Consider the following 13289-nt stretch of genomic DNA (forward strand, 5'->3'; position numbering starts at 1 on the left):
ATAAGCCAATCGCAAAAGATATTCAAACATAAGAATCCAACCGTGTAAGACAGATAATCGTAATCTTAAGTTCTTAATATTTATCTTCCTCAAAATTATTTCCTCGACATTGTTAAATTGCTTCGATATTGCGCATAGGTAACATTTCTGCGTTGAAGTTGTTCGTGTAAATGCATTGCATACTTTGCCATCCACCACGGTAAAGATTAAGTTATGACTAACTTCCAGTTGCCTTTCTTGAAAAACCACATTGCTTTTTTGAATATATTTTATTTGTTCATCTATTTTTCTCAGCAAAGGATGCATCGGTAGACTCTATCACAAATTCTTTTTTAAAGTAAATTAAAAGTATGTTAACGTAAATTTTGAGTTTCGAAGAATGTAATAATAATAATAGCTATGCAATAATCATTTCACGTTTTAAGAAGATCTTTAGCAGCTATCTCGTTCATCTGATAAAGATTCGACAAAGATCTGTTTCCATTACCACGAAATCCAAAAATTAAGGAATATAGAAGGGGAAGAACTAGCAAAACATGAACGTAACCGAAAACCACTGCCAAAAAGAACATTTTGTAAAATGTTATCGACACCTGATTAGTGACTAACAATAAAAATGCCAGTGAGATTATCAAAACAAGAGTATTTTGGATAATGGCTGTTCCTCGAGATTTTAGAGCGAATATCATTCTGTGTTTAGGATTTTTGTCCGAGGCAGAAAAACCGTAAGATAAATGGCAGAGATAACTAGATAACAATCCCACTAACATGACAAATATTATCGAATAGAAAGAATTGATTTTAACTCCCCAAAGGTTGGAGAAACCTAAAACGCCTATCTGAATGGACGTGACGGAAAGAGAACCTAATAATATGCAAGGAATGTTAGGAATGAAGAGGGAAAACACTATTAGAACGACACAGAAACTTATAGGTAGCATCCATAAGACTAGTTGTCGTATGATAGTTGCCAGTTCGTACATGCGAAATAGCATGCTGGTAAATCGAACGGGGATGGGAGAGTCGTCGGCGATCCTATAAAAGTCTTCCAACATCATTTTTTCGCTTTCGGCATCGTTAATATTACGGGTCTGAAAAAAACATCTACTTGCCAAAATTTGAGTCTCCTCTTCGTTAAAAACGACATCGGTCGCTATATCCGCAGTCATGGGCAATTTGAAAAACACGTTTTTTAGTACGAAGATAAATTCTTCCTCCAGAGAAAAATCGTAACTTCTGAACAACCAATTTTTCTTGGGATTATTGACTATACTTAAGAAGATCTTCAGCCAACAGGACGACACGGCGCCCGTGGCGTAAGTAGAATTTTCAAAGCTTTGCATAACTTCTTCTATTTTATTCTGAGTTACGGGATCCGAATAGTTCAACGGAGTGTCTATTATTACTTGCACTCTGTGAGGATAAGCGGTGTAATATTTATAATGACGTTCGTAGTAAGTCGTAATGTAAGAATCCGAAGGAAAGGGATCGGTGATTCCCGACGCCACTCGTAATTTCGTGCACTGCCAGATAGCGACACCCAAATAGGCAGCGTACAAGAGAAAAACTACAATTTTACTCAGGGGTTTTTGTACGAAATATACATATTTCTCCCATACACGAAAGGAAATAAAGAAATCTTCTTCGGGTGTTCCGCATTCTCCGTTTTCCGTGCAACAGAAGAGAGAGCATCTTCCATCTGGAAAAACAACATGTAAACGCCGTTTAAACCGGATCAAATAAAAACAACGTACCTCTGTTAGATTTTTTTGACGTGACGGTGACGCAAATCAGAGGATGTAGTTTCTTCCTCTCTCTGTATCCGCTGAGAGCCAAGCATCCTCCCAAAAACGTAATTTCGTACAAGAAGAAAAAGAGGCTGGTCACAGCGGCGTAAGTACAAAATATTTTCGCGGCCCGAAACGGAGCCGCCAATCCTACTAAGAAGCAAATTAAAGATATCAGAAACACCATAGTAACGGACACGAATACTTCGGAATAAGCTTTTCCCAGTCTTTTATCCACAGTTTCGGTGGCTTCGGTTCTTCTCCAAGCCGATATCAACACGGCCGTGTCTTTCGTTGCGAGACCTACGGGAAAATTATTATTACACGGAGCCATTTTTCTCTATTAAGTGAAAATCTTACCCATGGTCAAGAAAAAATCGAAGACGACCACACTGGTGAATTCCACTCCGCAATAAACGCACAGTCCCCAGGCCGCGGCGATAGACAACAACACGCAGAAGACGGCGGCCACACTTAACCACGGTTTGCTTCGAGTCCATCTCTTGTTCATAAATAGGAAAAAGTTGAAAACGACGACCAACACCAAGACGACGACCAGCAGCTTAGCGGTCGATCTGGTGACTTTCTTCAGTTCTCTGCTGTAAGACCATCTGGAAAACCACTTGACGTCGATATTTTCGCCCGAATGAGTTTCCAAATATTCGACCGCTTTCGCATCCCACAACGTCGACAGTCTATTTCTTTCGCCGTCGCCGTCGTCTAAATAATATAGGAAACGAAAGGCTTCGGCCGATTTTACGTTGTCTTCGAAATCTAATTCGACGCCTCCCAATATGGTGCCATAAAAAACGAAACTACGTCAAAGATATCGTATATATATATAAATGCGTATCAACACGCCAGCACAAATACATAGAAATTAAACTTTATATAAAATGTATTTTTGTTCGGTATAATTACTATAGGTCTAATTCTTTTTCTATATTATACGATTTATTAAACAACGTATATACTCGTATTGGCAATTTGTTCTTACATTTGCTATTTAATAGATTAACTTAAACGTACCTGTAAGTTCTTTCGTCGATGTAAATTGGGTATTTGATCTTCTTTTTTCCTCGAAGCACCTCGTCTATGCTTTCGGCCAATATTCCGGGGTCGTTTTTAACGCATCTCCCTCTCTTCGTAGAGCAGACGTCTTCGTAAGTCAAGTTTTTTCCATCCGCTGGTACGGACAGAGCTCGAATAGCCTTATCCAACAGGACGCATTCCTCCATTACGGGTTTCGTCAGGACGTTGCCGCCATTTTTTGCGGTGATCAACACGATGAGGAATTTCGCCGTCCTCGTCATTCGGCCCAAATCGAAATTAGAAGAGACGTTCATGGGGAAAAGCTCGGTGGCCAGCAGTTTATCGTCCAGGGTTCTTCCGTCGACGGGAGCGTACAGATGTTCGATACCGATTACCACGTTGATTCGGAGGAAACCCGTGGCCAGTAGAACGGATAATCCCAGAGGAAGCAAAACGAAATACCAAGGATGTCTGCCGACGAAACTCCCGGTTTTGCCGAATGCTCCGGAGACCGCCCGGTCCACATAAGTACAAACCATCTTGGGCTTCTGCGGATAAGCGAAAATTTAATAATTAAAAAAATTATTATGAAAATAAACATTAACCATTTCTCAACTAACAAGTATGTAACGCGGCACTTTTGGCAAAACTTTTACCTCTCTAAAATATAATTGTACTACACCTAATTACTTTTGCTAATTTTGAAAATATTTTATTGTAAGAAGAAAAGGTGAGGGAAGTCTGTTTCAAAACAGTCCAATATGTTTATTTGTTCACAAATTATCTACTTGAGGATGCAATAATCGTAGTTGGGTATTTTCGCGTGTAACGGCGTGTTCTATTAGGACAAAACATGTTTTGTGACTGGATGCAATGCTAGATAAGCCACGTGTTCGAAGAATAAGATTATTTAAAGGACCTAAAGTTTCGGAATTATTATCGAAGTGGTGCGAATGATTCCTAGAGAAGACAAACTTTACAAATTAAGAGATTTCGTTTGCGAAAAGCATTTTGTATCTTACTTTATTATTAAAGACTGGAATTCTACTAACAGAAGTATGAAAACATTTCTAGGAGTAAATAGAAGCTTAAGTAAACTTAAAAATTTGATGGCAAATTGTTTATTGAAGCTGTTTTACATAGTTTTGTGATGTTTTCTTTTAGGTGATGCTAAACATTACTTCGCGCATCCTTCGAGTGACAACATAATGGATTACGTAATTTCGAATTTAAACCGTAAATAATACTTTAAAAAATTTTGTGAAGAAGTATCTGTTTATGAAGACCTCATAGAACATATTTTATGTAAGGCATTGCAATTTTCATGTAAAGAACACGCAAAAGAGATACTAGCTTATATAATTCATTGTTACATTCCATTAAGAATGTGCCACTATGCAAAACGAAAAAGGTTGCGAACCATTGATGTGTAGAATAACAGAATATATTAGAGTTAGGAGGAACTTAATGGGTCAAAATAAATATAAGTTATGAGGAATAGTTTTCTTAACATAACATTTTTCTTTTTAAATAGTCAAACGGAAAAAGTTTAACCTCCAAAAAACACTATTGTGTACGGCCTTGAAACGAAGTAACAATGAATGGTTATTATAGATATAAAGAATCAGTTGTTATTTATGTGTATGAAAAACGTAGGAATCTTTTTTCTACTGAAATCTAGTACTATAAAATATATTTGCCTCCACTTTATTCTTGGTGAATAGTTATAAATAAACACATTTAAACCAGCACGTGAAGGCATTCTTACAAACTTGCACGTGTAGCTGACAAAAGTAATGACACCAGTCAGTAGCAGAACTTGATATAGATAAAGTATACTGACCGAACTACTTAAAATTCTCGCAGAGAAGAAAGAGTCAATAACTAGTCGGAAACGAGTTCAAGGATCGCAGAGTTAATTTAAAAGTTCTGTTATTAAACACGGCCTTGTTCGAATATATTAAATATTTAAGCAATATTTTAACATAAAAAGGAAGAAGATGTGCGAAAACTCTTTGTAAGAAACAATAGTATAACACTCTTTTATTGTCTGTTGGGATGGAAAAGTATCGAAAACTCAACAATTAATATAAATCACGAGTGCCTCATTTTACAAACCATTAAAAATATATTTTTTTAAATTGTAAATGAAGTTTATCCCGTTAATTACGAGTAATCATTTATATAGTGTAAATTTTATCATTCAAAATATATAATTAACTTCATTTACAATTAAAACGAAGTCTTTTAATGGTTTGTAAAGTAACATTTTTTCAAGGCTATATAAAAAAGATAAGTTTAAGTAACTTGATATAATATTATGACATACTTTTTTAAAGAAAAAAATTACCGAACGAGACTCATCTTTTTCTTTAAAAAGAGCAATTACGGAACAATTGGTAGCGTTACGGCACTAGTGGTTCTACTCTTACACACGCCTTTGGTGACGAAATTTAAAGTTAAAATTTTAATAAATTATAAAAATTAATATAAAACGTGGCACCTTACCNATAATTAATTATATTTAAGATATAAAGTAAATCTTAAAATTGAATGATATAATTATTTTTTATTTTTTAAAGTAACTTAATATGTCCTGCAACATCCAAAATAATAATAATAATGCTGTGTAAAATATGTATAAAATTACTTTTGAATTACATGGAAATTTTCACAAATAGAAAAAAATTTATGAAAGTTTGTTGGAAACTGCTTACAACAAAAATGTGTTTGAATTGAGTTGAAAACTTAAAGAAAAAATGAACTTAGATCAAACTTCTAAGTTAGAAGGTAATTTTCATTATTTAAATAAAACATAATACAAAATATTACTGTAAATTTTTATAATAAAATTTTAAAAAGCAAAGATGGTCAATACTCCGATCACTCAATTTGATTCTTATCTTACTAAAGAAAAGTCCTGCTATCAAGAATGCCCTTTTCAATTCAATTGATGTGGGTGGAATCGTCTTTAATTAATTTACATTAATCTGTCTTTAAAGAAGACAGATTAATGTTATGTTTTTTTTTCACCTGTAGCCTGGAAGATTTCTATTTCATTTTTGAGATATATTGCAGTACTTCTTTTGCCATCTAGTATTCTTGATTTTTCTGCCTCAGCTGCTTTAATAGCGGCATCATGCTTACAGCTCGATAATTCGGCCGTTTGTTTGGCTTTAATAATCAGGTTTATGAAGAAAAACTTCATACTTGTTCATATCCTTGCCCAATTTGGCATAATGCAGTTATCGAAGCTACTGGACATGGTTAAAAATTAAGACAGCATAAACACAATTATTCCAAATATTACAAGTTCTGACGTGTAAAGAATTTTCAGAGTCCTGTCACANCCGACGAAACTCCCGGTTTTGCCGAATGCTCCGGAGACCGCCCGGTCCACATAAGTACAAACCATCTTGGGCTTCTGCGGATAAGCGAAAATTTACTTTAAAAAATTCTAGCTTATTTGTTATTCGCCTATAAAATCCCAAAGTTAAGTACCTTTAGTCTACGGGAAATCCTAGTATGAACTAATTTAAAATCGATATTTACTTCTTTTGGTATCGAGAATTAAATATCCGTGCTTAGTAAGCCTGCCTTAGTAAACTGCCGTCGATTAAAAATGATTTTGTGGCCTGTAGTGTCTAAATAACTCTCGTTAAAGGTTTCGCTAAGATGTAGTAATTCATTAACGTCTTATAAGTGCATACTTTCCATATGGGAAGAAGTAGCGTGGAGAGCCGCAGAAACCTGCTGAAAATTGCCCACACCTGACTTAACCCAATGTAACTTAATACACATGAATAGGAATGTTTGGTTCTTGCTTTTAATTAAAATATGCATATATGGGTAAGGAAAAGAACAAATTTAAATCATCTAATGTAATCAAATAAATCTAAAATTTAAAAGCTAATATATCGAGTTAACTGTTTCTTCTTTTGTTAAATAGATATTGTAAATAACCATTTAACAACTATTGCTTCTGTTGTATTTCAATATACCGTATATATATAATTAGATTGCCTTTCTTGTTGCTGTAAATAGATTTACCGAATAAAATATTTATTTTTAAAAGTTTAGACCAGTTGCAATTTTTCCAAGAAGTAGAAGAAATAATAATCTAAACTTGGTGGGTCATAATGGCTTCACCTACCTTACCATTAATTCTATATACTGTACATCATCAAGTAGTCGGCCTGTGGACTTTGTCGAATAACATTTGATAAGTAATTCCTTTGCAAAAGTTTCTGAATCATTTTATTCACGAAATATCGATATTGTGATCGATTTCGGATTAAGTATTTTCGGAAGATCGGCTTAAAATCTGTTTTAAAAGTTAAATTATATATTCTTTCTTACCTCCGTGAAAATAAACGGTACTTTTTCCTCGTACGTCTTCGGTCTAATTGGGATGAATGGATATTAATAACCGATATTATTTTCGAACGTATATATCATTTTGTTTTCGACGGCCAACCCTATCTCATACATCCTGTTTTTTTCGATGAAATTACCAATTTAATCGAATACAACAAAGTAATATTAAACGGCAATTACACAAAGAATCAATTGTCATCTACGTTAAGACAATGTGAATTTAAAATGATTTTAATCATACGTATAAATTATGAATATCATCCGATAATAGAGTCCTTATAAACACAATATAATAATAATACAATATGTTTTACTACAAGAGAGATTTATTAAGAAGATTGCGGTTCGTTGATTTTAATACAGTATCAAATGGGATATTGTATTTTTTAAATTGAAATCAATGAATTGCCACCGTCTTAATAAATTTCTCCTGTAATAAAGCACGAGTTATTAGACAAGGAACAAAAGTTAAAATGCCAAATTTATCCTAACAACTAAATTATCAAAACATCTGGATAATTTAAAACATAAATTACTCTTGTATCCAGTGTCGGCTTCTACATAAAAAACTTGTTAAATTGCCAAAATGGCCATTCATTGAAAAAAAAAGTAACATCTATTCTTATTCATAATTATTTTGTGTTTTCTGAAGAATAATAATAATAGTTTTTTTTTATATTCTTGATAAAAATAGGATACGAAAAGTTACAAAGTTATTATTATTGATAATGATACAATTGATATTAATTGAAGTGATACGAATTTTGTTACATTCCGTTTGAGGAGTTCGGTGGAAAAGTGGTACAAATAAAGTATAACTCTGTGATAAAACTTAATGAGTTTTTTTTAACCAATGTTAAGTTATGTATATATATTTACTTGCATATTACTGAGATTTATTATCCATTATTTTTAAATTATCAATTTTTCAATTAACTAATATCGTTTCATTAATATTCCTTCTACCATTCCATAGTAAAAACATAAAAGACCTAACAGATAGTAAAAGTTATCACAAGGTCAAAAAAACGTACGATGTTATCGGAATAATTCCCAACTCATAATCACCCTTTGACTTTTGACACATTTAAGAGAAATCGCGACGAAAGATATTTTAAAAACATTACTTACATTACGTGGCATTTTCGTAGTGTGAAATTTAAATTAATTTTCCCCAAGTAGAGGTTATAAGCCGATTTTTCCACACGTCATAGATTAAAATCCACAGTTTAAACAAAACCGAGTGCGCAATTAAGTATTATATGACAAATACGCTCTCATTTCTAAAGATAATACTTCCTCTGAACTTTGATTTCCTCTCGAGATGTTTTTACGTTCAATGCTTCCTGCCATCGTGATGTTTACAATAACTAAAATCCTTAAAAAAAATCCCACTCCCAGCCACTGTACAAAATTACTTTTATAAAACTTACTATCACTTTCAAATCTAACCGGATGAAAACCGCCTATGCAGCAATATATTAAATTTTTAATACTTGATATTATAAGTTAAATTATGAGTATTAAAATGCATTAATAATTATTATTACCTTTCCTTTCTCTCCATTACGATTGAGAAAAACTCTACGCTCTTGAAAATCGTTATCCATTTATTAGATTTCGAGCAAATAGTCGAAATAAAATATGGCTTAACACGCTACTTTCTTATCAATTTTTCGTAATTTTGATATACCAGATATTTTCCTAATCTCCACGCAATTATTTTCACAATCTCCGTACAATTATTTACCAAAATCTACCTTTAAAAAAGTTAAAATTTTGTACATTATATACTTACCACGTTTTCTTCTGTTGTGTCTTCAATGACTTAAGTCGGTCTAAATTGGGGTGAATGTCGAATCAATAGCTCCTATTAAATGGGGGGAAAAAAAAGACAGATTGAGAATTTTGTTATACCAATTCAAAGATAAAATAATACCGGATATATATTATTAACCTCTTGTTAATTTTAATGCTACGTCTTTTTTTAAGATTGATAAAAGTTGAAGGCACAAACGAACTTAGTGTCTTACAAAGAGAGGAAAAAATAATTCTTACCTCGGATTGCTGGCATTTGATTTACTTTTACTTACCTCCGACCACGAGTGATTCTAAAAAGGTCGTCGATTCCGAGCAAAAGGCGACCTTAAATTTCGCTGGAAATCATCATCATCGAAAGAACTACGAACACTGGTGAGATCTTTGGTGTCGAATTACGAGAGGGGTCAAATCTGGGAGACCACGCATGCTCCAAAAATTTAAAAAATTTTGTTTATCCAGATTAAGCACACGCTAACATAGTTTATAGACGAAGCTTTGCTTACATTTCTGTATAGTTTCAACTCCAATTGTTTATTTTCATCGATTCTCTCTTAACAAGGAAGCTTTTGTACATAAAACGTCGCCTTTGTTCAATCGGCAATTTCCCAATTAGGATAAATATTTGATTGATTAGTACCACTACGGAATTTTCTCATGCTAAAAATAATAATAATAATAATAGGACGAAGCTACCGTATTATGTTACGCAAATATAGAAAATTAATGAATGTTGTAAGCCAATACGCTGAATTGTATTACCAGTCTTTACGTTACGAGTCTATTCGCGAAGGACGATTTAGAACATTTTTTTAAAGTGTTGGAGGAAATTAATGACCGTCGTTTAGTGATTATCGATATTCCTTCGTTAAAACAAAAATCGTAGTTTAATAGTGAAATCTGATAACATATTTTATTAATGCTATGAATAATTTCCATGTGGTTGCCATATTTTTGAGAGAAGTACAAGGATAAAACGTCATTTCTAATTGATTCATCGCCGTTTTAAACAAATGCTAATTACAATCTCATCAAATCTGAAATGGTAATACGAAAATATCGTGTTTTAATTAACATAAATTATTTTACATGGATAATTCTATTTCTACAATTATAAAATATACAATTATTTAATTTAATAAAGAAATAGTTGTAATTCTTAAGTTAATATTTTAAATGTGAATTGCCATATTGTAACCTCGGCATTAACGTATTATGTTACTGTTTTAATTAAAACGTGTTGGTTAAAAAATAAAAAAAAAAAACATTTCGTTTAGTACTAGAAATTCGTTAAAAAATTTATTATAAAAAGTTCTCAACTGTTTAATATAAGGCGCTGTACTTTGCAAATAAAAGATATATTATTCGGAATCATCAACAAACGTTTACGTTTAACTTTATATATATGGGTTAAGTTTCAACTGATTAACGTTATCTACAAAATATCAATATCCACTTTAATTTAGTAAAAAAATACATTTCTAGGAAAACAACCACTTTATAAACGATTACGATAAGCGGTAGTTATATAAAAAAAAAATGTATCTGTAGCTTTTATATTAAAATCTTCACTTTGATTATAGGAGTCTAGGCCCGAAGAAATGTTTATATCAATAAGTGGATATTTCAAACTATAATACGTAGAATACAGTATTATTAAAAAAATTTTACGCCTTGACTTTCACCAAAATTAATAAGTTCTGCTCTTCCTTTATATTGCAGTAACTGTAGTGCTTTTACTAGTAATTCTTCATCCAATTCGTAAAATTCTGTCAAAAAATAAAACAAATAAATAAGAATCACTGTTTATTATACAATAATATCGTATATATATATATATATTTCCTGCTATATGCCAAAATTCAGAAATAATTATTTAGGATCATAAACATTTTTTTAGGAACTGATATAAGTTGGACTCTGTACTGGAATATCATATATTTTCCTCGTAAAACGTCCTAGTTAGGTTTTTATTATCTTTTTAACTTTCTGTTCTGCGGAGGAATTTTTTCCACGTTCGATGGGGGGCGGTGGATGGTGAGGGACGGGGTCTAAAACATCCGAGTCAACCCATTCACGGAATTTCTTCGCCAACTCCGAAAGCGACAGGCTAGTGCCAATACAGTTATTTGACTTCCCTTCATTAAGTTTGAACATTTTTAGTTATTGAAAACTTTAACTAGTTGTAAAATTTGTTAAAGTTGTTTATAGTTGTTTAAAATTTGTCATTTAAAGTTTGTTCGTAAACAACGAACAAATAATGCAAATAGCTGGAATCGTTTATGTAACACTAGACACCAGCAAGTACGTGTTTGAGGTAGCAAAAATAATTCTGTAAAGAAATAAATAAATTGCATTTTTATGAGCAATTTTTTTAAAAAAACACAGAGAAGACAAATAACTTTACTCGCTTCGGGTGGCAAAAAGCTAGAGCCAGTCCTAAGTATAGGAAAACAAATGGGATGAATACATCAAATGGTTTTGTTTCAGACTTTGTGCCAATGGTCATCGGTTTTATATAAAACGTATTTATGAAGAAATACTTGCGCTTGTTTTCTTCATAAGTAATTGATAATTGCATGTATTTCATTCTGGTTGATCAAATTACTGTGCAGAAATTAATACATTTCCTTTTTCCGCAATGTCAAGTAATTGTAACTTCCTTAAGTTTATTCCAACTAGTGATATGAGAATAACAACTATTCGTTATTTATATCTAGATCGAGAGTCCCCAAACTGTCGACACTTCAAGGATTCTTCTACCCTTTATCGATCGTCGTTTTCTTTTTTGGTAATAATACAATTAATAATAAATCGTTTCACGGGAAATAAAAGGAATTAAAAATACAGGAATTTTGGATTATTATTTTAACTTCCTTTTCACTTAATTTCTTTTCTATTATCAAATACTAAATATCATATCCATTTAATTTTGAAGTTACTAAGAATAAAGTGAGAAATATGGAACTTGTAATCAAGCTAAATTAACAAAATCTTATAGTTCAATATAAAAAAAAATTAGCGTAATCATTAAAGAGGCAAAAACAAATTATTTAATACGCATTATACTGTCTAATAATAAAACAAAAAAGCTGATAAAATTCTTGTACGGAAAAATAATACCGAGGTAACGATCATTATCAGTAGCTAGTAAGGTATTCATCATCCGTTACCAAGCTAATTAGTGGGTATTGAATATACGAGAATGGCTATAAATATCGGTTACTCAAATTTAAAATATACGCTCTCCACCTCAAATTAGTAGTGGCTTGCCCCTGTACATAATACTTTTCCTTTAGAAATAGACAGAGACAGGCAGACAAACGACAGTGTGAATTTATAGGCCCCAATAGAGCATGTTATTTTTGTTAAAATTCAAAGTTTCAATTACACAAAACGTTTTAAAATCATGGCTGGCAAGATTTCCACTTTCGATACCCCGATGCCAATACTTTAATACTAGTTATGATACCGGCCATTATCGATACTTTTATAATATTCGGACGTCCGTAGATAAGATTATTTAATATTTAAAAAAGCTTACGCATGCCGAAACCTTGGGATTATAACAAGTATTTTTTTTTAGTTTTTAATTTATTTTAGTTAAAGTAAACATACTTTAACTAAAATAAATTACTGAAACCGGAATGAGAAAAGAATGGTGGTATTTTGAACTAAATAAATAAAAAATCAACAAAAATTGAAATTAAATTGAAAAATATTTATACAGTAAAAGCTATTAAAAATATATGTTGTGCACCATTCGAGTTTCTATGAAGTTCCTTGAGTACTGGTATTTGTGTAATTGAAACTGGTAAAATGTAAAGTATTATCTTATAACACACTTTCAAAATATACCCTCAAAAAAAGTACTTTATACTAATAATGAGAAACTATAAAATTGCTAAGATTAGAATTTGTTGACTGTCTAAAATTGGCTTAATTAATTAAAACCATCCCTGGTCTTAAATCTTTAAACTTTTGATTCTTTGTTTCATGGCAACACACTTCCAGATGTTACTGTATGTATAAAATTTAGGAATTTCATTATAATCTTTAAAAGGTTGTTTGCTTTTGTAATAATTTAGGTCCCATATCCATGGAACTGGTTCCAATTATTTACGAGAGCATTTAACACCCAAATGCCGACTAAACACGTTAGTACATAAAACTGAATTAAATGTATTCAAAGACAGTTTAAAAGACGAAAGTTCGTAGACATTAATGTCCCATAGGATACTTTATTTCTGAATTTTCATATTAAAAAAATTATAT

At 32.0% G+C, this 13289-nt stretch overlaps 1 protein-coding gene across 7 annotated transcripts; it reads right to left on the reverse strand.

Moving 5' to 3' along the window:
• Positions 1-398: 398 nt before the first annotated feature.
• On the reverse strand, positions 399-10653 carry LOC111624875 (patched domain-containing protein 3-like). Of its 7 annotated transcripts, none has more exons than XM_023367845.1 (6): positions 9521-10653; positions 8995-9444; positions 2817-3367; positions 2148-2602; positions 1755-2090; positions 399-1699 (listed from the first exon to the last, which is right to left on the reverse strand). In XM_023367845.1, exons 3-6 carry the CDS (start codon positions 3356-3358, stop codon positions 414-416), a joined length of 2619 nt encoding a protein of 872 aa, XP_023223613.1. In that variant the 5' UTR covers positions 3359-3367; positions 8995-9444; positions 9521-10653; the 3' UTR covers positions 399-413. The 7 variants fall into 7 exon arrangements, with proteins under 7 accessions (XP_023223613.1, XP_023223614.1, XP_023223616.1 ...); XM_023367846.1 differs by having other exon boundaries at positions 8995-9066; positions 9290-10653; XM_023367848.1 differs by having other exon boundaries at positions 8995-9066; positions 9255-10653.
• Positions 10654-13289: the final 2636 nt, after the last annotated feature.

This window comes from Centruroides sculpturatus, unplaced genomic scaffold (assembly GCF_000671375.1).
Source record: "Centruroides sculpturatus isolate CEXI.00-Female unplaced genomic scaffold, Cexi_2.0 scaffold476, whole genome shotgun sequence".
Taxonomy (NCBI): Eukaryota; Metazoa; Arthropoda; class Arachnida; order Scorpiones; family Buthidae; genus Centruroides; species Centruroides sculpturatus.

Bases quoted from the DNA above. Each gene is read 5' to 3' on its own strand.
- LOC111624875 (XM_023367843.1), bottom strand. From the start codon at position 8,806: ATGGATAACGATTTTCAAGAGCGTAGAGTTTTTCTCAATCGTAATGGA. The intron at 2,091-2,147 runs GTAAGATTTTCA...ATTTTCCCGTAG, and splicing joins CGATTTTTTCTTGACCATGG to GTCTCGCAACGAAAGACACG. The intron at 1,700-1,754 runs GTACGTTGTTTT...TTGTTTTTCCAG, and splicing joins GTCAAAAAAATCTAACAGAG to ATGGAAGATGCTCTCTCTTC.